The sequence below is a fragment of the Coturnix japonica genome, chromosome 12, assembly GCF_001577835.2.
Source record: "Coturnix japonica isolate 7356 chromosome 12, Coturnix japonica 2.1, whole genome shotgun sequence".
Taxonomy (NCBI): Eukaryota; Metazoa; Chordata; class Aves; order Galliformes; family Phasianidae; genus Coturnix; species Coturnix japonica.
In genome coordinates this window covers 11,942,415-11,966,168 of record NC_029527.1, presented here as the reverse complement: position 1 = coordinate 11,966,168, position 23,754 = coordinate 11,942,415, and the positions used below count along the sequence as shown (strand labels likewise).

General features: G+C 48.2%; 1 protein-coding gene across 1 annotated transcript in view; it reads left to right on the top strand.

The window, feature by feature from the left end:
- Window positions 1-23,754, top strand: part of LRIG1 (leucine rich repeats and immunoglobulin like domains 1) — a 75,783-nt gene continuing 52,029 nt past the window's right edge. Inside the window, 4 exon segments of the mRNA XM_015875192.2 lie at window positions 1-164; window positions 166-244; window positions 246-341; window positions 344-543. Coding sequence (XP_015730678.1) covers window positions 16-164; window positions 166-244; window positions 246-341; window positions 344-543 — 524 coding nt within the window. The 5' untranslated portion in view covers window positions 1-15.

Here is a 23,754-nt window from a genome sequence, read left to right as displayed (position 1 = left end):
ATAGCGGCGCTATCAATGGGCGGACGCGCGGGGGGCGGCGCGGCTACATGTTGCGGTGCAGCCAACGTGGGACCGCGGCGAGCGGAGCGGAGGGGTCCGGCGGGACGGCAGGGCGAGCACCGGGCACCGAGCGGAGCCGGGTGTTGGCGGTCAGCGGGGAGAAATAAGCGCTCGTGGAGGCGGAGAGAGCGCGGATCCGCTCCGCTCTGCCTGCACGGCGGATGCCCTGAGCGCCCCGCGGGGTCCGGCGGCCGAGGCGATGGTGCTGCGGGTGTTGGAGCTGCGCTGAGCGCTCCGGGAACCGCGAACCGGGACCGCGTTCCGCTCCGCTTCGGACCTTTGGGCCGGTGCCGGATACAAAATGGCGGTGATGCCGTCGCGGGGCGGCGGAGGTTCCGCGTTGCCGCTGTTGCTGGCGGTGCTGCTGGGCTCGGCCGCCTCCTGCCCCGACGGCTGCGGCTGCGACGGGGAGCGGCTGCGCTGCGGCGGGTTGGGGCTGCCCGAGGTGCCCCGGGAGCTGCTGTCCGCCGGGCTGCGGCACGTGTGAGTATTGCGGGCGGGTGTTTTAACCTTGTTTATACGGGATGAGGGGTCTCCTCTTTCTCCGTGCTGGGTGTGAGGAAAGCGGCGATGCCGCCCGAAGCGGGGGTCCCGTTGCGATCCTCCGGAGCCTTATTTGGGCATCTCCGAGGGGCAGAGCCCGGCCCGGCCCCGCTGCGCTGCGTTTATACGGGGCCGGGCTGCCCCGCTGCGGCTCGGAGCGCCCACTGCGGCACCGGGGCGCGTTGGGATGGGTTTGGGGGAACGAAGGGTTTGCCAAATGAACCGCAATCTCTGCCTGCCTCTCGCTGCCTCCCTGCCGGCCCTCGTCTTTGCTTGTCGGTTCGTCTCTGCTTGTCGAAGTCATCGAGGTGTCCCTGTGCTTAGAGTTACGGTCGTGGGTTTGTTGTGAGGTTTTCCCTCAGAGATTTAGGAAATATTTAGACGCATCCCCCGGGTGCTGCTGAGCCCTTCAGAGCTGAAACCGAGTGCTGACAGCTCTGTGCGTCCCACGGTTGCGATGCGATGAACGATGAGTGTCTCTTTGCCTGTAGTTGGGCAGAGATCAGTGCCCCACTCTGGTCAATAACCTCTATAAATGAGCATCCAGAAATGGAGACGGGAAAACTGCTGCACTCCTGCTGTTCGAACCCCTGTACAGGTCACCGGGGAGCATCTATTACAGCAGTGATTTGTATAGGTTCAGCTCTGTCAGGAGAGAAGTCACCCGAATATTACTGCAGACCGTCCAGCTTCCTATTAAGAACGATGAGGGCCTGTCAGGTTCTCTCTGCGTTCCCTTCTTATGGCTGCAGAAATACTGTGTTTGACCCAGAGTTCTCAGGTGTCGCTATGAGGCTGTGGCTGCCTGCTCACCTGTTGCTGCTTGCTCCTGTTCAGCATCAGGCACTGTCCTGTGAAGTTCTTCATCTCAGCATAATGCCAGAATCCCCACATGCCATGTAAAAATAGGACAGCACATCTTGTTTCATGCAGGGAAATGCATTAATAGCCTGGTTTGACCGAATTTATGGTGTTTTTTTGGGAGCGCGAATGCCCAGGAGTGTCTTTTTCATATGGAACAGATTTTGGAATGTCTTTGAGTTGAGAGAGTTTTATTGGTAAACTAATCACTTGTATAAATCTGCTGCCTGGGAGCTGCTGGACTTGTAGCCACTTCAGCAAGATATGGTTTGTCACCTTTGTCCATAGCTTTTATATGGACAGGGCTGTGGGGCTGGGACCCCCAGCCTAGGTACACACACTCAGCATGAGTTCTTATGGCATCACTCATATGAACTCTTATGGAGATCCCTTATTCAGTGGCTTGCAAGTCCCCACTTCACTGATTGCTTTCAAAAATCCCTCCTTAGCAGTTTATCTTCCCTCCCCCCCTCCTAATTAGTGCCCGGGTGTCCAAGCAGTGCTGGGTTGGTTTTCAGTGTGTTAAGATAAAGCTTTTGTTTGGACTGCAGGAAACTCTGCACGCTGGGGAGGGTTGTGCACTGCCCTAATCACTACGTATTTTGTCAACAGGGCTATCAGTGCCCAGGAAAAGCAGGGAGAGCTTTTGAAACTATTGTTATTTCTTCCTTGGCTGCCGTTCTTGCAGTTGTGACTTTTCTCTTCGGCTTTCAGAGGGCAGAACTGATGCACTCAGGGCAGCGTGTTGAGGTCACTCGCAGCCAATGCAGAGTGGCACAGGTTGGGGTTCTTAGGGGGAGCAGCACTGCACGACCAGCTGCAGCACCTTGTGATAGAGCAGGACCCACACAGCCCTGGTCTGAACACCCAGCTGACTCAGTGCAGAGCAGACACTGCTCTCCTGTTGTGCTGCGCCAGAGCTGGTGTTGTGCAAGTGAGTGCAGCCACTTTCAGTTCAGCTCAAGAAGGGATGAGTTGATCCAAACTTTGCGTGCAGCCCAGGAGGACTGAATGTTAATGGCTGCGAAACAGAATAAAAGAATGAAATGCTTGCATCTCATATCAACAGCAACAGTTGAATGAGGAGGGAGCTCCTTGCCCTTGGCTGGTTGTGGACATGGGGTGCTGAGTGTGCAGGTCCCTGCTCTGAACTGTCCCAGGAAGATAAATGGGGCTATGGTTACATTGCATTGAGGCTGTCTGCCCAGCACTGCTGCTCTCAGCACCTGGGTGCTGCTGGGAGTCCTGTGGGTGCCTGGCCACAGGCATTTGAGCTGGGAGCCTGGGACAGAGCCCTGCTGTGCTCAGGAATGTGAATAGGGAGAGATTTGGTTGAAAGCAACAAGTCCGGGATGCCTGTGCTCCGAATTCTTCATTAACTTTTTTTTATTAAACTAGGGCCACATCTTGTGAGCACAGCCAACAGTTAAAGCAGCTTCCTTGGCTGGAGGAGGTAGTGGGGGATGAACGCGGAGGTGTTGCAGAGGGAAAGTTTCTGGCAGTTCCGAGCCTATTGAAATAATGGGACACAGATGAAGCAGCCATTGCTGGAGACTGATTTTTGGGAGGGGGGGCTGCTGGGTCAGGGTGATGGCAGAGCCTGTCCTCGCAGCGCCGCACGCTTGCAAATAAATCCGCCCTGCCTGCGAACATGTGTCTGGGATTCACTGCCCACCCCCAGCATGCCATGACATTTATTGGCTCCCACTGGAGAACAGCAGCGAGCCTTCATCTGCTGTCTGATCTTCGTGTCTTAATCCCGAGCTGTGCCCCGGCTGGGAGGAGTGATCCCACCCGGACTGGGGTTAGATGTGAGTTTGAGATCCGCAGTGCAGATCTGAAGCCCTTCTGGCTGCTGTGTTGTAGTCTCCAGGACCCCCACAGCCACCTCCGTATTCCTCTCTGCTTTTGAGAAGCTTCTGGCATTTAATCACTTTGAGGCTTTTCTCTCTGTACGGTGACTGCAATTTGAAACGCGAGGGTCCCCTACAAAAGGAAAGTGCTCAATGGGCTGTGTTAATATTCAGTGCCCTTTATAATGGCTGCAGCATGAAAGGGGGAGAATGGATGGGCTGGGGAAAAGGGGAGGGAAAGTTCCCAGAGCAGAGGGACAAGAAGCCCAGTAGGCATCAGAGAAATGAACACACAGCAGTTGTTCTCTAGGAAAACCAACCTGTTATGATTTTGTAGCAGCTCGGTGTTTTGACTTTGCTTTGCAAACTGCCCTGCAGATGTGTGGGGCTAGAGGGTGACTGAGCCTTGGGGAGCCCAGGCTGAAGTATAGGCTGAAGAAGCGTGCTGTGGGGCTGGCTTGCCTTCTCCCATCGCTTGGGTTTCCCCTTGTGCAGCCTAGCTCCATGCCTGCTGGCGCAGCTGCCCCATTGAATGCACAGTGGGTGCTTGGAATCTGCAGTGCTGCCTTTAGCTCTTGGCTACTTCCCTCTCAGAGAGGTTGGAGCTTTGCCTTGAGGTCTGCACGATGCAAAGCTTCCCAGTGGCTCTCACCTCTCAGTGCCCAGCTCAGATAAGACCTGCTGCATTGTCCCACATGATAGCCGCGCCCAGAAATCCCAATCAGGCTGTGGGGCTTTGCACTGATCCTGCTGTCAGACACCTCGGATTGAGTTAGCTCAGCTCATCAGTTTTTAACATCATCATTCTGTGCTGCTAACCTAATCGCGCACTGTGACTCCTTGTTTTGCAACGTTGGAGCTGATGGGATCATGCTAATGAACGGAGCAGAGATAATTTTTCTTTCTCCTGCAGTGCACTCGGGCCCCAGTCAAGGATCAGGATGCTGTTTTGCTAACGCAGAACACGAAATGCATTTTATTGTTGGAGCTGAGTCATCCATTAATAGTTAACCAAATCCTGTGCTGCAGCTCGAGTCCTTCACCCCCAGCCAGTGCCAGCTTCAGCCCAGGACCACAACATGTGCAGTATGTTACGCTTCCTCCTTATCTTTTCAGCACGTTGGCTCTTCAGCCACAGCTGTGTAATTTTGGGGAAGTCTAGAAGCAGGCCCTGCTATTTGGGGGCACCCCTCAGGATGTGATGGGGCGTCATGGCCGCTGAGCTAAGGAGTCTGCTTTGATTGTTGGTTGCATTTTCAGCTTGATTAAGGGCTGAAGTACAGGCAGCCACCTGGTCTGTGGCAGGCTGGGAAAACTGCAGAGGTGTAGCCCTAAATGAGTTGCTCTTAAACCCATCCGCTGTGCAGGCAGTGTGCTGAGAGCGTTTCCCTTCCAATGAAGGTGCCTATTTTTAGATGACTCCTTCCAGATTAGAAAACATGTACCTTAAGTTCGGTGGAAATTTGGCTGTGAAACCCTGAAATAAGATCCTGCTCTCCAGACCACCTCCTCCAGTTGGCAGGCCCTTTGCTCACTGCAGAAAAGCAGGGCAAGCCATGGGAGGAATGAAAGAAGCAAAACATGAGATTTGGACTGTGTTGCTTCCTCCAGCACAGAGATGCAGATGACAATATTTTCCCATTTTCCCAAAGCCTGTGCTTGCTGCTGTGTGCCCACCTGGATGGGATGCTCTCATCTCTATGCTGCCCTAGCATTGGCCATCAGTGCTAGCACCTTAGCAGTCTCTTGTCTGCTTTCAGGGCTTGCTGTGCTGGTGGGTGGCTTCCCTGTTGTGCTTGGGCAGCACTGGTGCAGCAGCAGCCCCTGTGGGTAGGGGAGTTGCTGGTCTGCAAATTGTGTTGTGGGTAATAAAATGGCTATCAGAGGAAACTGCCTGGCTGGAGGCCCTGTGAAAAATCACCCCCTAAATGTGTTCCAGTTGTCCAAACAGAGCTGCCTATCCGTCCTCCTCTTTGTGTTTGTGAGCTGGGGGAAGATGGGGAAAGCTTGCTCTGCCTCCTTCGGTGCCGTGAACAGTCCTAAAAATCTTAGCTTAGTTTTCCAGGGCTTATTTTAGGTGATGCTTGGCTGTGCATCTGCTCAAGAGCTGCAGAAAAGCACTAGCTGCCTTCCTTTAGCATAGGTCTTTATATTAAAATAAATGAATAAAGTTAAATCTGGGGCTTCCACTCACCCCCCTGTTGCCCTGGTCTGACCTTGCCAGGAAGCCTTTGTCTCCTCTGGAGCCAGGGGCAGAGTCAGAGCAACGCTTGTGCTTCATCTGTTTGGGCAAAGTGGGGAGATTTATCCCATTGTAGGAGATTTAAGCAAACCATATGATATTTCACTTTGAAATGTCACAGTACTTTCCACTCTTCCTTTGCTAAACATGTTTTTGTGCTGTTCCTCTCCGTGTTGCTCTATAAACAACTCTATTCCTCCCAACAAGTCTTAAGTAAGAATCCTTGGCTTTCAAATGCCTTATGGGTTTCTTCTGAAGTATGGCACGTAAGTGCCCCATTAAACATATACATCTTATCCACATGTTTAGGCTTCTCTTATATGGCAGTGTGTGAGAGTTGTTTTTGTCTCGCAGGGCTGTAAACTTTGTCCTGCTTCCCACTCTCCAACCTTTGTTATTGAGCAGATCGCTGCCCAGAAGTTGTTGAGATCGGTGAACTTAGAGGGTTCGGATGACTCTGCGTTCACAAGAGCAGACGAATGACCTTTGCTTTCCTTGTTAGCAGGTTAGGAAATGGCTTATTGATGATCGTAAAGTTGTGGTTAGGCAGATTCAGCTCTCCTGTATGAGTGGTTGCAGGAAGCTCCTGGTGCGAGAGATGGAATTGAACCCTTTTCAGGAGTTCTGATTTCATTCTTACTGAACTTGTCAGTGGAGATGTGTGCTGGTCATTAGGTTGATCTGCTTGGGTGGAAAGCTGTATGAATATGGCAGAACACGTTGGGTTTGTGCTGTCTGCTTCAAATAACAGTTAGCTCTAGCTTTGTCTTGCATAATGGTCTCTAGGAGGCAGTTACCAGTGGTGGTACCTCCTGCATTCTGGCCTTGTTGGGACCCAGTCTGTTCACTCCTCCATGCAGCACTGCCCAGGCAGCAGTAGGAAGTGTTTCAGCAAAAACAGCAAGACTTTGTGATGGTTGCAGCCACAGCTGGGAACAGTTTCATCAACTCTCTGCTCCGTGTTTGGAGGAGAGCTTCCAGGAAGTGGACTTTGTGCCTCCAAGCCTGCGAGTGTTGAGCAATCACCCTGGGTGCCTGTGTCCTCCCAGCCTGGCAGTATTGCTGCATGCGCAGATGTGCTGGGCACGCAGTCCTGCTCCTTGGGCTTTACCAGTATCCCTAGGGGAAGGGTAGAGCTGTGCAGTAGCATGGCATCCCTGGGTGCTGCCAGATAGCAGCCTTGAGCTGTTTACTGCAATGCTGCTTGCTCCCAGTCTCCTTCCAGCACTTGTGTTTCAAGTGCTAGCACTTTGTGGTCTGCTATACAAGAGCCTTATGAGCTGTTCTTTTAGCTGGCAGGGGTGCCTGTGACCGACACGATCCCACATTCATCTGTGTGTCCCCGTGGCTTGCTCCAGCTCCCAGAGTACTTGTTCTCCTTGGACTGTGACAGCTTTTCTCCCTAGCACCCCGCTGGAAACCCCAGATAGCATTCCCCTCCTGCAGTACCAGCGTTTCCCAGTTAGCTGCTGCTGTGCTCTCAGCCTGGTTCCCTTGCTGCTTGCTTCACCTCTGGCTGCCAGCACCCTGCTAGCTCTCAGGTTAGGTTCTGCAGCTCCCCATGCACAAGTTACAATGCCAGCATACAGCTTGTTCTGAAGCAGACTGCGCGTGTTGAAGCTGTGCAAGCTCGACGTTCAACTTCTTCAAAAGTCAAAATAACAAAAATCCACCTTTCTGGAGATGGCAGCTCTAATTCTGGGGCTGCTTGTGCTAATTAAACCACAAGGATTTCTGTTTGCAAGAGATGTGGCTAAAATAAGAGCGCAATTAATTGCAGGCTACAGGCCTGCACATTTGGATACAAAATGTGGAAGTCTCTCTGTCCAACAATTTCCGATTACTTCCTCTCTGGTTTCCTGTGCATCCTGACCACCAGTCAGCCTTACAGTGCTAAGATGTGTCCCTTCTTGCATCTCTGCTTTGCAGCCAGCCAGAGTAACTTCACACCCTCAGGAAACTATTCTCCTGATGCTGCTGGGTGATAGGCAATAAAAAGAGCACTGGTGGGACCAGCCTTGCTAGGAGCACAAGCTGTCCAGGCACGGCTGTGCTCCCTTGTTTTGAAGGTTGTGTTCTGGGTGATATTTGAAATGCAGCTGCCTTTGAGCAGAAAACCCACGCTTCCTTCAAAGTTTTGACTCTTGCATTTTTCAGCTTGGGCAGACTTTAAAGTTCTCTGCAACGTTCAAGGGAACCGTTTAGGTTTCCCTTTGCCCACATGTCAGCATTCCTGAACAAAACAGCCTCAAGATTTGTGGAGCAGATTCTTGAAATTCTGAGAATGTTTTGGGCCAGAAGATGTTTCCAGAAACTACCCAGCCTTACAAAAAGAGCTGGTAGGACTTGGATGCAGCTTGGGGAAAATAAATAAAGCGTTTATATCCTTTTTTTTTTTTTTTTCCCTCAATCATTCCAATCAAAACCTCCACCCCGGGAGCTGTTCCGCTTTGCTACCTTGTTGCTGTTAGACCTCACTGTACTTATTTGAACAGAACAGATAAGATACGCATTTTTAAAAGTGAGGCTCATTGCCCTGCACTGATCTCTCACGTGCTTCTTGCCGATGTCATGTAAGGTGAGATCTGAAAAAGAATTTGGATCCCTAAAGGATGTAAGTGATAGAAAAGAACCCGTGTACCTGCATGCCCTGCAAGCTCCATTTAGACTCCATGAGGATGCTGACTTAAGCACATCAAGAAGAGATTTGATCACAAGCACCCCATAGCCCAAACCTTACAGCACCAACGTGTTGCTGTCCTGTGTGGGTTCTTTTTGTTAGCTGTAAACATTTGTGGTGTGCTCGGGGATTATGGTATTAAGGTTCTCTCTTCAGCGTGGTGGTTTGACTGGAACTCAAATTGCCAGTTGATTCCCCTTTTGTCCTCCCTCCCTTTCCTGCTGGAGTTGAGAACCACTTCAAAGGCTCAGATGTGTTGGTGCCAGACGCCACGCAGTTATTGTTAGAAGAATCTGAAATATAATTGGGAGCAAACCTTTGTTCAGTCAAGTGTGTCAGGCTTTTGCTCAGGGAGGAGGTGGGTGCTGAGACTCTTGGTTTGGTGTCTGCACACTTGTGGCAGACCAGTGGTCTGGAAATACTCTTGCAATTGATAAATGGTGGCAAAATCTGGAAAGTGTGTATTGTAGAGTGGTGTTTTTTCTTTTTCTTCTATCTACGGATACATATTGATGCTTAAACATTATCAGCATACTTGCAGAATTCCTTGTGGTAAGAAAAGGCATCAAATTGGTCTTGGCAGGCTAATTTCAATAGAGATGCTCCAGTTCCAGGTTTCTCTGCTTGGCAAATACAAAGTTGTCCTGCTTTTTGTTTTTAAACACTATTGTGCGGGGTGGGATATTGTTTGACATAATCTCTAAAACGTTTGTAAAAGCATAGACAAGGGAGAGGTCAGCATCCATTTTAGTTTAATTTGCTGTGGGGGCAGATGCTGGGCAGGAGGTTTGTCGACTGTGTTGACTCCATTGGCAAAGCCCACAAGGCTGGAGGCCTCCCAGGAGCCCAGCAGCATTCAGGTGCTTTGCTTGCATGCTCAAGCTGTTTTTCAGATCACTCGTGTAGCCTAACATAGAGAAACAGGTCCCCAGAACTCTGAAACACCACAGGGCCTTCAGCTGAGTGATGCTTGCTGGTTTTCTTCCTTCTTTTTCTTTGCCTCCCCAACTATGAGCACCAGCCCCGTTGCACATGGCTGCCCATCTGTTGTTTATTATCTCTGTTACGCTGTGGTTAGTGCTCACACATGATATTTCTTTGGTTTCCGTACAGACTGAGCGAGTCGTCCACCACTGGATCCAAAAAATGTAAACTATTTATAAATGAAAAATACTCTCAAGTTTTAAAGAGCCGTGTTGTCTTCTCTCTCCAGCATGTGCATGTTTGGCTGATCTCATGTAATCCCGCTGATGTGAATCCAGATCTGTAATGATTTATGAAAACGGGGGACATGGGTAGAAACTTTGTCATGACCTTGTGTTGGTGGGGAGAGAGCATGAGGTGATAGCAATGAACAGGGCTGGAAGTTTCACTGCACTGTGTGCAGGTATGAGTCCAGAGTCAGATAAAGCTTCCCTCAGAATTCAAGGATTCTTGATTTTTCCACTTGGGCTCATCTCCATCATAAGCAAATCTTGAAAAGTTGGGACAGAAACTTCTTAATGTGGTATGAAAGGCCTTGAGTGCTTTTTTAATATTCTTCACAATTAAACTGTTTTTGTGCTCTGTCTTTCAAGCGTGTACTTAGAGTTTTATATTGAACTAATAACCTGTGTTTAGTCTCCCAGGGAAGACAAATAAGACAGGGTTTAGTAATGTATTAAGGGAGGCTGGGGTCAGTTCTTTGTGCCTGTTCCCATCTGGGCTGCCAGGTTGGTTTGGAAAGCAAGGCAGCTGCTGATGCTGGCTGGGCCCAGGAAACAAAGAAAATGGCTTGGTTTTTAGAGAGGACATTTGGAGCATGTTCCCTTGGTTGGGATGTTGATGGACACGACTCCTCCACATGTCAAAGCAGCCAGGAACTCAGCACAGCCTGCTGTAGGTAGGCCTGCACACACTGGGCTGTCCATGGCTGCCTTACATGGTATCCCAAGCTAGCTGACAAATAACTATGGCACCTTTCTCATTGTTGGTGCACATAGGCAGCCTTTGCTGTGTCACCTGTGCTTTATGATACTGCAGGTTGTATGAAAATCACAGGACTGATATGGATATCTGGGTCCATCTGGTCCAACCCCTGCTCCAGCATGGCCTCCTAGAGCAGGATAACATCCAAGTGTGTCCTGGAGATCACCAAGGAATGATGTTGTGATTAGATGTTGTATCCTAACATCTAAACACATTTGCACTCTTGCAGATAACTTTTGTTGCTTGTCCCCCGCAAACCAGTGCTTGCTGTATGACGGCTCACAGCCCAGCTAGGCCTGTGGAACAAAGCCTTTAAGGTACTGCTTGTATATTAATGAACGGCCAAGCAGGCAGGCTGGTGCCAAAAAGCAGCAAGTGAGAAAGCCAACAATATCAGTGTGAACTTTGCACTCTGTAAAGTGTGAAGTGATGTCGGTGAAAGGAGTTTATTGCACAAGTGGAGCACAGCGGTCCTCTTTGATGCCTGAATTTCTATGCTAGTAAACCAAGCAAGAATAATTGACCAGCAGGACCTGGTGTGCTTCGTGTAACCCATTCTGCACCCATGGGCATTCTGCCCACTGTTAAGTGATGTTTGTGGCGTGGGTTTTGAGGTGCTCACTCCTGGCAGCTGGTTCTCTGGGCAGTGATACCTTTTGCAGCACATGCAGTTGTTCCTACATCTGGTTTGTATCGCTTGCAGCGGGTTTTATTACTGGCTGTAATTATCTGTGAGGACCCTGCTCCTCACCCAGGTCTGTCCAGAAGCGTTGGGCAAAGCAAGATTCCAGTCTGGAAAAATATCCAAAATGAGCCAACATGTAAATCAGTTAATGAAACAGCTGCTGATTGCGATGTGCTTTTCCTGGTATTTGGCTAAAATGGGGCCTTCTTGACTGCTGCCCATTTTATAGCTGAAATGTTTAATTCTGAGCCTGGCTTGTAAGTATCCCTGTGCTTTTGGAAGGGATTTCCAAATCCCTTTCCCAAAAAGAGGTTTCACTGCAGAGCCCAGGATGCACAAGCTGTGTTCAGGTCACGGCTGTGTGATGGGCTGCCAGGCTGTTTGAGGCTCAGTGCTGGGACTGTCCATGGCCTTGATTATGGCTCTGCTCTGCAGCTCCCCTGGGAACACACTGCATTTGGTGCAGGGGTTTGCATCTGCTCGGCAGCAAATGGATTTTTTTTCTTCAATCCAGAACATCTGAAGGATTTAAGATGATTTTGCAAATGTGTGTGTGTATGTAAATATATATATATAAAAAATATAATGTATATATATTGTGTGTATGTAAATATATATATATGTATATATATATAATTTTTTTTTAATTGGATTTGGGCCAGTTTTTGCTTGTGCGCGATGTATAAAGTGGGTTTGAAAAAAATGTTGTTGTTTCTCCCTCTCATTTAAACATTTCAGGAATGTCAAGTCTTGTCAGCTTTGGCTGTGCAGAAAAATCTCTGGAGGAGCTTGGGATGTGTTTTTCATGTGATCTCAAAACCCCGAGGGAAGGTGCAGAGGGAGGGAGAGAGCAGGTAGTTAACAAAAGCTTCCTTTATCCCAAACCATAATGAGGCATTGCCATTAAATAGCAGCAACCACAAAAAACTCCAACAACCTGACTCTTGGGTCTCCAGCGTTCGGCCCCTTGGTTCATTCCATGCTCTCGCTTCCCAGCTTTCCCTCGCAGCCTTCTGCAAGCCAGATAAACCCTGAATTTGTAATGTAAACCTGTTGCAAATATGAGTGGATTGAGGCAAAGGCTTTTATTCGCCAGTTTGCTGCTACGGCTGCATGTAATAGCAAGCAGTCCGTGTGGAAGGAGTGCTGCTTTCCTGAGGATTTCTGTCTCTAGGGTTGGCTGCCTTTTTAATTGACTTCTGCAAAGTTTTCCTGTTATCTCTACGTTGTGTTTTGGTATCGCCTTCCTTTCCCCCGTGGCTGTCCTTGGTGTATTTTGGAAGTGCACGGGGCTGCCTGTTTGCTGTGTGGATCAACCTGTGCAATCACAAACTACTGTGCAAACTCTTCCCTGCCTCTTTTGGGGGAAGCTTGGGGCTTTTTGGGGCTGGTGGGGAGCCCTGCTGCTGGCTATGCCTTGGCCTCATGTAGGGCTGTACTTCAGAGCCCAGCCCTGGAAAGGGGGGGGGGGGAAGGGGAATAGACACCCGAAGAAGGAAAAGGAGGAAATGTTTGTTTAATTTCTTACGTAGTGTAAGGTTCAGAGCGAGCAGATTGTGAAATAGCACAGAGCAGGGAATTGCTTTGCCCGCAGTTTGCAGATAACATGTGCAGAGCAGGCAGCAGCGGTCGGGGGGAGGGAAATGGGGCTTATTTGTTTGTCTAGTTTGTTTTTAATTTAAATAACCTCTATAATCTCCCTCCCTCCTGATAGTAAGCGATTCCATCTTTCCAAGGGCCTCCCTGTGTTATTTGGCCTCTGCTCGCTGTTTACAATGGGGATTCAGTGAGTGTGGATGGGGGGGGAGGCTGTGGGCTTGTTGTAGGGTTTGGGCATGGTTTGAGTGCTGGCACAGCTCTGCCCCCAAAGTGTGGTGCTCCCAACTATAGGGAAGGGTCAGCACTGTGCCCAGCTTGGCATTGCACTGCAGGAAAGAGGGGTCAGATTAGGGAGAAGGCAGTACCTTTCCAGTGCCCCAAAGGACAGGAGGCATGAGGTGTTGGGCAGCCATTGGTTGACGGCTTTTTGATGTCCCAGCAGCTTCAGCCTTTGTGTTTCCTTTATTAAAGAGGAATAATAATAATAAAAGGCGACAAAGGAGCCATTTGCAGACTTCTCATAAACACTGCAGGGATTTCACAGCAAAGCATGGAGACCGTTGAAGCCAGTCGGGCATACCAGAAACTTTATGAAATAGTTGGATTTGATCAACACTTAATCACTCTCAGGCTGCCTGCCTCGCTCTCTCTCGCCCTCTCCCCTTCCCCATACTGCTCTGAGTGTTGTGCTGTGCACTCCAGGGCTTCCCTATACGCCCAGTGTAAAATTCAGCAGGCATTTAGTGTGCTGCAGCAACCAAGAGCAGGGCTGCACCGTGCTGCTGAGTCCCATTAGATTCAGGGCGACAAATGAAATCCTGTTTGCCTTCCTGCGGAGTTGCACAGAGCATCCCAGTGCTTCCTGGAGGCTTTTCTCCTTGGGTTTGGAGGGGCTCTGCCTCTACAGGCTCTCACACATGTTTTGCTGTAGCCAAGTCCTTCCCAGCCTGCCATTGCTCTGCTCTTGCATTACCTTGTGGGCAGGCATCCAATTCCGAGCAAGAGAGAAATAGACATTTTTGATTCCTTTTCTTTGTGTTGAAAGACAGCTTTTTCCCTAGCAGGAGGCTTCAGATGAAGGTAAGAATTTCCAAGTCATTTAACAAAGTTATTAGTAAATAGGAACGGAACGTTTTCAGCAGCAAGTATTTATTCTAAAGTTTGCTTATAAGGAGTTTATTGATCTTGCAAATTTATGGATAACAGAAGCCTGGAGGTGTATGACAGTTAATGTGTAACCATTAAATAGACTTATTTGGACACTTTTTATGTGCTCCCATAGCAATTAAAGCCTATAAACCTGTGGAGGGTGTTTTTTATGTAGAGCAAAATGAGAACCTTTATTCCAGAGGAAGGTGTTCATGGAAAAGGTGCAGTTTAGGTAATGGTGTTCACGTGACTCCACGTAAACCTGGGGCTGCAAAAACCACCCCTGGCCATGAGCCGTTCCTGAGGCCAGCTGCGATATTGCCGTGAGTTGGCTTCTCTCCCAGCAGCCAATTTGGTGCATTAAAATCAGTGCTGTTCTGTGTGGAGTATTTTATCGTGAGCCTCTTGCACTGAGAGTTTTGTCCCCTGCTTTAGGTTTTTTTGGCTTTTGCCCCAGTTTTATTTCATCTTGGAGCAACTTTGGTGGTTGCGTCAAGCTTGCTGAAGGAAATGTTTTCCTGCTGGCTAACCTGGTGAGGCAGTGAGCGTGTCCCATTGCTCCCAGGGAGCTCCATCCTGCTAAAACAATTCTTGCAGCAATTACATGGGAACTCAAGTTTTGTGGGAATGGGGAGAACTTTGATTTCTTTTCCTCGCCTTTTTCTCTCCCAGACAGCACGTTTTATGTGGAGCGATGGCTGAGTGAGGTGCTGGGGATTCAGTGGGCGAGATGCGTTCCTGATGCTGCACTGCTTCTTTATTGACTATAAGAGAGGAATGCTGAGAAATGGACTCACTCCAGCTCTGTACAGCAATGCATTCTCCATGCTGGAGCATGTGGGCAGCCTGGCTCAGTTCATGTTATTATGATTGCAGGGCTCCGGGCAAATATTGACACCAGATTTCTTGGCAGATGTGCTGCTCTGGCAGTGCTGGGGGATCACTGCCACTGGTGCAACCCCTGCTGGGATGGTGGAGGTGGTGGCTCCCACCCCAAGGTGTTGTGGTGTCACCTTGAGGGACAGTTGGGCTGCTGCTGTATGACATGCTGCAGGGATGGGGCTCCTTGCTGTGTCTGCTATGTACGTTGGGCATGATTCTGCATGCATGGGATGGATAAGGCTGCCCTGCTTTTTGCATCTCAGGATGGGTATTACCTCTCCGTATCTTTCATAAATAAATAAAAACCAACTGCCAGCTGCAAGAGGGGAAAATCATTAAATTCTGCTTTCCATCAGCAATTGGTTGCCCAGGCTTTGGACCACGGCAGGGGTGCTTTGCTGAGCATGATAACCTGCTTTGTGTGCCGCCATCCTCCTGCAGAATGCACCAGAGGATTGTTAACATCAACCAGATACCTCAGTGCTCCGGCTCTGCGATGTAGTCTGGACAAAAGGTTAAATCAGGCAGTTGTTGCTGCAGTGTTATTTCCTATACGACACTCTGGAGAAAGCTCAGTATCACTCAGTTAACTTTTGCAGAGCCATTTCCTGTATGTTTTGTTAGAGAAAAAGCTCAGTTATGTGTTTCCAGTCGCAGCAAAGTTATTTTCCCCTATAAAATGTGCTACGGTTTGTTTTTACACAATTCTCATTGGTTTGCTGAAGCCTTTGGAGGGGGGAGCCTGTGCGTTTGGAAGATTCTGAAAGCCTTTTATTTCATACCTGGCTAACTGCGACAAATGGAGGAAAATGTGTTTGTTGATGTGGCTTTGGTGTAGCAGAGCCAGGCTTGGAATCCTGATTGTATATTGGGGTGTGTGGCTGTGCCCTGCTGGTCAAGGCCCGTCTCTAAGAACTCTTTTGGTCATCCTTAGGGAGACAGTACCAAGTCCCTTATTCTCACCAGAAATTAACTTAACATGCTCCCAGAAGAGAGTTTGGAATTCTCAAATCTATGGGCACAGCTGTGGCCCTCCTTGCACAGCAACAAACCTTGTGAGCACCTTCTGCATTCACGTTGTTCTTTAAATAACCACCTTCTTGAATTGCATGGATCTGGTGCAAAGCTGGTGTGCCCAGAGCCCTGTGAGCATCCTGGCAGGACGCCTGGCTTGCAAGGACCACTTGGAAAAGCCAAAAAAAAGAAACGTATTTCTGTTCCTGTAGTGTTAGTTTTGCTGGTTTCAATGTGGCCACCCATGTGGAGTTTCGTTCTTTTAGGACTTTAGACTTTCAGAGCCATCGGTGCAGTTTTGAGATAGCTGCTAGTTTGGGCTGTGCCTGAATGGGACCAACTCAACAGAAGAGGGGAAGGGTTTGGCTTTCTCTTACATCTTCCTGCAGGTCTGATTGTTGGATGAAGGAGTTCCCAGTGCTGGAAGCTGGGGCTGGAGCCTGCATTGGCACGTAAGCACCTTCTGGTGGGCAAAGGTTGGGACAGAAATACAGCAAAATGTGCAGTCTTGAGTGCCAAGTGGAACTGCATGATGCCAGGAATAACGGTTGCAAGGAGATGAAATGAGTTTATCCAGATTCCATTGGAATCCAGATTGTGTTGTTAATTGCTTCCTGTAGCAAAATACTGGGGTAGTGTTCCCTTCCCATACCTCTAAACCTCTGCAACGTGGAAAGAATAAAAATGTATAGGAGAGGGAACTTGTTCCTTGATTCAACCTCAGTAACATCTGCCCTCGCTTTCTAAAATGTTGCTGGCTGTAAGTTTTGTTCTCTCTCTCTGAGTCTTTGTGCAGTCTGAGTTGCGCTAATGAAGAAATCTGGCTTTATAAGCGGAAGAGGTTGGAGAAGAGCACCAATAAAACCTGTAAAGCTCTCAAAGATCTTAAGAACAGTGCTTCTGTGAAAGATATGCCATTATATGCTGGGGAGGAGTGTAATAAAGACTTTTACTAGCACTCTTCACAACTGTCATAATCTGTTCAGCTGTCCCAGACTTTGCTGATAAAGCCTTTGTCTGCATACCTGGCTGTGGGTGTGTTGCTCTCTGCAGCAGTGCACATACAGATGTGTGCATGTCTGCTTCCTTGAATATTTCACTACCTGAATTTACAGGTACACAGTTACTTACGTGGCACAAGTTATTTGAGGGAGACTACATTGCTTTGTACCATTCTGCTTTATATAAGATATGTGAGTTCTGGCATGCAGCAGTTTAAAGAAGTGCCAGATTTAAGCACCTTCAGCTTCCTTATGATGCTCTTTAGGCTGAGACTCAGGTACCAGCTTCACCTGGTTCAGAATCCTGGTAGGTATCCTGCTGCTGTCCCAGCAATAAACACTGATAAAGGAATGGCACAAAAAGGAGTGTGGAAGCTTGTTCTGGTAAATAGCTCTTAGCATTGGGGCTGGCTTTCTAGTGGCAGGGAGTGTGCTGTGGACCACCGGCTTGAAACTCCTGTGTTACACCATTGCTTTTGAGATCTGTAGCTTCAGTTTTCTGCTGGCCAAAACAACTGTCCTCCACCAAGTGTTTCAGGGTGTAATGCAGGGGGATGTGGGAAGCTCCTGGCTATGTTTGTTTCACATGGGGAGTGAAGGCTTTACAACAGGGGAGAAAGCAAGTTTGTCTAGAAAATAGCTCTGCTTAGGATGTAAAATAGGGAGTAAATTAACTTGAAAGTCTCTTCTAGCTTTTCATTGTCAAGTGAAAGGTAGTTTAATGGTAGATTTATTTGCCTTGTTTTGCAGCAAGTGCATTATATATAGCTTGGCTTCCATTTCTCGTGATCTAGGTGGAAATGGTTTCTTTTAAATGCAGTCTTTCCATCTTGAAGGTCAATTAAAACAGGTTGGAGGTCAGATAAAATAAAGGGACAGAACATTTGCTTCTTGGTGTATCTATTTCTGTAATGTTATCAGTACATGTGGTTTTATTTCTAGCGTTTTGTTCCAGGGCTTCCTCTAAGCCTGAACAAATTGAGTCAGTTGGATGCAGTACAGCTTCCAATTTGGGGTTAGAAATCCATTAAATTGCTTGGTGCTTTATTGGCAATATAAAAGTGCTTGGAATGAAAGTGCATTATGTTTGGACATTGATTACTCAAAAGGAGAGGGTGAATGCTGGTGTTAACCACACATCTCTCGCTAAGATGGCCAACTTAGGAGTTTTTTTAGATTAAAATGTACATGTTTTACCCTTAAATTGCTGTTACAAAGAAGAGCTATTTTTAAACTGCAAGTAAAGCAGTATTTTCTTTGCACCTCTGGGAGGTTAGAGCTGGTCTTGCAACCTGCAGCGCTGCCAGCACAGATCCCCCTACCAATGCTTTGGGGTTGTATACATAATTTCTTTCTATATGCAAGGTGTTTGGCTCTGCAGCCTCTCTTCATTTCAGCCTGTGGCGTTGAATACTGCAGGGAATGTCCTTTCTGTCTTGGGCATCAAGAAAAATTGTATGAGGGGCAAAACAAGGAGCACAGTGCTGCAATTCCACCTGCAGGTGCAGTCGGAAAGGATATTACCTCCATGAAAGGAAGCTGCAGAGTTGGCTGAGCATTGTGTGAGATTGGATTGCTGGCACTGAGTGGGAACCGAGCAGTGGATGTGGTGATCGACCAGTTGTGTTGGTGCTGATGGGTGGCTTGCGGAGCTGGCTGCTTTGGCTTTGGGCAGCATAGTGAACTTCGGTAAGGAGCTGCAAAGCAAAAGACAGCACAGCAGAAATCACGGCTCTTCCTTGGGATGTGCCTTCCTCCTTGCCCTCACATCCTTCCTTCTCCTGTATGAGTGAGGATGATGATGTGAAGCAGCATTGGAAGGATGCAGGCTGGGAAGCCCCCGTACTGTGGCAGAAACCCGCCTGCTGTTTTTGCAGGGCTATTTTTCCCTTCCTCTTTGCCTGACTGGTTTTAACCAGCGCACAAATATTCCTTTGTGCCTCTTTCAAGTGAGTGTGTTTTGTGGGGGGAGATCGGCCCTTCCTGATTAACTGTTCACTAGAAGCAGGGCAGGGGAACAACACAGTGCCAGGGGTCCCTTGCCCTCCTTTGCCATCAGCATCTGACCAGTGTGGGACACTGTGCAGTGGCATTTGGTGGCAGCTGGTGGCACAGTGGCTGTGTGCTGCTGGAGCAATGGGCTTTGCAAAGGGAAGGCACTATAGCAGGTGCCAAAAACTGAGCATGGGTTTGATGCTCACCCTTCCCCCAGCACCATGGGTGCTGCTCTCCATTTGCAGTGCTCTGCCCAGGGATGCATTTCCTGAACGAGCACTTCTGACAAACAAATTGGGGTGTCAGAGCACTGGAAGAACTTGTGAGCTTGCCAGAAATGCTTACAGACACAACCCCCGTCTTCAGGGATTCCGAGTGGTTTCAGAGCACATTACCATTCTGTGTTTTAGTAGGAAATGTATCTTAAAATATGGGTTATTGGATATTATTGAATGATTGTTGGCCTCAGATGTTTTCTTAAACCGTGGAAACTTCTGAGCAGCGTTCAGGGAGTTTGTGAATTATCTCTTTTCCATCTGTGCTCGACCTGTAACCCACAGCTGGATTTTACAGTCATGTGGTGGGAGGTTTGGGCTGCCAGCAGCTGGATGTGATGCTGCTGGTCCTTCCAGGCATCCCTAAAAGCCAAAGGTTTAACACGGTTTATCTGCCGTACTCGTGAAAAATTACACAACTTGTAGGTAAAAATATTAGCTCTGCAGAAGTAGCAATTTTTGAAGCAGTAAATTGCACTTCATGCTGCTCTATCAATGCAGCTCTTGTGTATTATTGTCAGTTAATGGAGGCTTAGCAGTGCCTGTAAGGTAGACGCATACAGTAAATTATAGAGTTGTTAATCCTCAATAAATTGGTTTAGTATGTTGAATACACAGTGGGGAACCTTAATTGAAATGTTAGTGCAGGAGTCGTGGCCTTTATTGATTTACCTAAGGAGCAAAGCAGTTGGTTCACGTGCACCCAGTGTACACGCGATGCCTGCAGCCCTCGTGCTGGGGATGTGGGGCTCTGCCTTCTGCAGGGCAGGGAGCTGCCAGCTCTGCTTTCAGGACACGTCTTTCTCATGAGAGTAAGCAGCGCTTTAATTAAGCAAAACAACAAAGCCCGAACAAACCCTATGGGTATCTGGGCAGAGTTAATTTGTGGCTTAAAGACTTCCACATCCTAATTTTCCTTCCAGCTGCTTTACCTGCCGCAGGTGGCAAACCAGGATAGCTTGAAGGTGAAGTAAATACAGTCATTTCTATTTAGATGCTCCAACCCTCTTTGAATTTAATTTTCTTGCTCTAAGGCAGTTCTTGCAACTGACGACTTGGTGTGTTTTGGAGAGAATACGTCTCCTTCATGCAGCGCAGCTCAATAGAAACAGCAAATAAAGTGAAAAATTGCTGCAATTAAACACCGTCTGCTCTTACCCTTGCAGCATCCCCTGTTCCCTGCACACAATACTGCCTTTGACTGGGCTGTCTGCTGTGGGGCAGAGGAACGAGCAGCCGTAATGCTGTTTGGTAGCCTTAGTAACTACAGGCTGTGTGGCTGCTGCTGTTGTTATTATTACTTTCAGGAGCAGAGAGAAGTTTGAATCCACTGTCTTGCCTTCCCTCTTGTGATGCCTTGCCCTTCTGCTGTTGTGCAGTGTGCCTCTGTTATCAGTGTGGTTTATATAGATTAAGTCAACGATGGTTTCTTTTTTGGTTTTTCTTTTTAAGTTTCAAACTTTCGGGGTGTTTCGAGGAGACTGTTTAGTTTGGCTTGGAAAATGAAAAAAATAAACTCCTTTTGTTGTTTTTGCTAAGGTTATTAAAATAGGAAGAGATAGGATCCGAGGCGTTGTCAAAACACATTTGTGTAAACCAAACAAGGCCTGGAATAACCCAACAGTTCCCTTCTTAGAAGAGACAAGTAAGTGGAAGGGAGCTCCTTATTGTGGGCAGCTCTGAACCCTCGGCTGCAGCTCAGTGTCATCCAGTGCCATGCCAAGAGATGCTCTGCTCTTGAGAACTGACAGCAATGGTGGTGATGTGAGAGCAGCCCAGCCAACCTCCAGACGCTGCCATCTCACTGCTCCCGGCACTGGGAGCTGTTGGGAGCGCAGGAGGAAGGGCCGGGGCCCAAGGTGTTATTTGAAGTTATTCAAAGGTAGTTCCCTCGTTCCTTCAGCCTTCTCAACCACAAGTTATATTAAACTGTAGGCTGATACGATGGATCTCGGTGATGTGGTTTTAATTAGTATTCTTTGCATTAATGACTGTGTGCATCTGCTGGAATCGGTGTGGTATTGATTCTTTGGTAATCATGCTGCAGGAATTTCCTTTAGACGGCATTGTTAGTCATGACTGGGGTGATTCATGGTGCAGTTCTCTTGGTGTCTGGATGACCTCTCAAAGTTTGTCTTCACAGTCAAATTAGCTCATATTATGGCTTGAGGGTTGCCCTTAAGTTGACTCCCTTCTGCACATAGAGCCCCTTATATGAGCGCGCTGTTAACCCAAGCTAATCTGCTGCGGCTGCTAATTTGAGCTGGGGCACAAGCAAAGCCTGAGTGAGCAGGCGCACCGAATGGGCTCACCAAGTGTGAGCATGAGTGCAGGCCCTGAAGCAAAGCCTTTGTCCAAGGTGAATTTCTATTTGATGTCCTTGCTTGAGAGAGGTGAAGCAGAGGCAAGAATGAGTGAGGCGAAGGGTTCAAAGACCTCTGGTTTGCTACCCATTTAGCAAATGGACTGGAAGGGCATGTGGGACTGGCTGAAGTAGGTTGGGGTGAGTGGTTCCCCAAGGACTCCTGGCAGAAAATAATGAAGGACTACACACGTCTTGAATGTGACAGTTCCTTCTGACTCATCAGTGTGGATGGCTTATTGCAAATCCATTTTAAGGAGGACTCAAATAATCCCATATAGGGGAAGGTGTTGCTGTGCCATGCACTGCTAAGTAGCTGGCTCTGACCACTGTAGCCATTTCTGTGCTCTTGGCTCGAAGAAGTGGATTTGGGGCTTGCTGTGTATATAAGAAAAAAAGACTAAAGATACTCCTTTCTGCCCTTACATTTCATACAAGCAACTGAATCCCCGCAGTCTCTGATTGCTTTGTGCTTCAGTGTTAAGTCTCTCATGCATTCTCTCTTCTGTGCACAGCTGTATGCTCGAAGCCCGGGCAATGTGTTCCCCCTGTTGTTACCCCAACTCCCATCCCCAGGCTTATTCAGCTGCTGCCGTGCTTTTCATACCCAGTGAAGTGTGCATGGGGCCTCCATGCTGGTGCTGTAAAGCCATCCACAAACATGTGGGAAGAGGATGGTGCCTATTCAGTAAGCTGCGGACTAGGCAGCTATCTTTCGACAGATTAGCCAGAGGAATTTCTATTGCAGGGCTCAATTGTTCTGGGCTCTCGGCTCCCTTTTGTGCAGACGCAATGAAAAGTTGTGTTATGACAATGGTTGACAAAGTGTTTAATGAAAGCCGCGGTTGGCAGGGGCAAAACTTCAAGCCATCCTCCTTTTCTCCTCAGCCTGTCATCAAAAGGTGCAGAAACGCTTTTGACATAATCTTCCATGCTGACAGATGAATGGGTTCGACGTGCGGGTCGGAAACTTCCACCTCCCTGAGCAGAACTCAGCCATCATCATGGTGAGCAGGGACTGGGAGCCTCGTGCCTGCTGATTTCTTTGTCTGGCAGGCCAGCCAGGTGCCTTGTTCTCAATACAGAGGTGGCTTACTGCATGTTGGCCAGCTTCCCAAACTAGAACCAAAACCAGTGCGTGAAATCCCAGTCTGCCCAGCACTTTGCCAGGGAGGCAGGATCAACATCTGTCAGGTCAGAGAGCTGCCTGATTCCTTCTTGCAGGCAAACATGGCTTGTTTTGTGACAGCGTTATTACTTTGAGGAGGTAGTTTAAAGGCAGATTCTATATTGGGTTATTTAACAAGGCTTTCCTTTGAGCCTCTGCAGTGCTCAGTGATCTACAATGCCAAATAAAGGCAAACACTGCTTTCTTATTTAAAGGTTGGAAGGGATAAATAGGCAGAAGAGAGCCCTTCCCGTGTTGATTTAGCTTGTTCTTAGTTCTTGATCAGGGAAATCATATATGAGGGAGGAAAACACCATGGTTTTAGACCACTCAGGTTGGTGGCTGTTTTGTTGTCTTTGCTGTCAGCTTCTGACTCTTGGAGGATGCTGAAGCATGTGATGACCTTTGGGCTCAGATTTTCCAGGGCTCTTCAGAGAAGACTTCTTAAAACACTGGTGAAGAAATATTTGCTCAATGAGAGCCATTGCTCAACTGCACAGCCGAGCACTGTATCAATCGGACCAAGGGGTTCCATGAGGAAGAATGCAATCTTTGCTGTGGCAGAGCAGGAGTGTGGTGAATTCCATTGACGGGACAGCAGAACCCCGAGCTTGGCATCTCCATCTCTGCTGGGATGCTTGGCTCAGTCAATGGGGATGTCGCAGCTACACGTGATGCCTTGCATTTGAGATTCATGCTTTGTGGTGGGGGAGCGTCGTGTGCACCCATGACCTCAAGTTTTGAGTTCTCTTTTGTATTTGCATTACTGGAGCCCAACCAAGATTGAGGCCTCATTTAGTCAGCATTGGGCAAACCAAGACAATACCTACCTCAATTTTATTTACAGTCTAAATAGGCAAGACAGACAAAGGGTGGCTGTGGAAACAAAAGCTCTGGAGAGGTGATGTGACATGACCCAGTCACACAGCAGGAGATTAAGAGAGCCAGGAATAGACTGAGGTTTCCTGACTCCCTGTCCCAATGATCTATCTATCAGAGCATGTTAATTCTTTCTCCCATTTGCATGCTGTGACTGGCATGCTAAATACTGTCTAGTGAGGAGATCTGAGTTCTGGGAAACTCATCCTTTGCTTGCTGATGCTTTAGGCGACAAATTCCTGGGCATTTTATTGCATGTTAACATCGGAGAAGTGGAGTGAACTGTTTATTTTGGTGTATCCATCTATTTTCAAGTCTGAAATCTATTTTATACTGATGCTATATTTCTAGTTTTCATTTTCCCCACTGATTTTTGAACAGCATATTGTGTTTGGTGAGGATAGCAGGAAGCTGGAGTGGGTAGTGTGGGCAAAACTGAAGATTTAGATATATAAGATGGGTTTTACCAGTATTTCTGCAGCAAACACTGGGAAGTCTCTTGTTGGAGTAGGTGAAATACAGCTGTGCTATCTGAAGA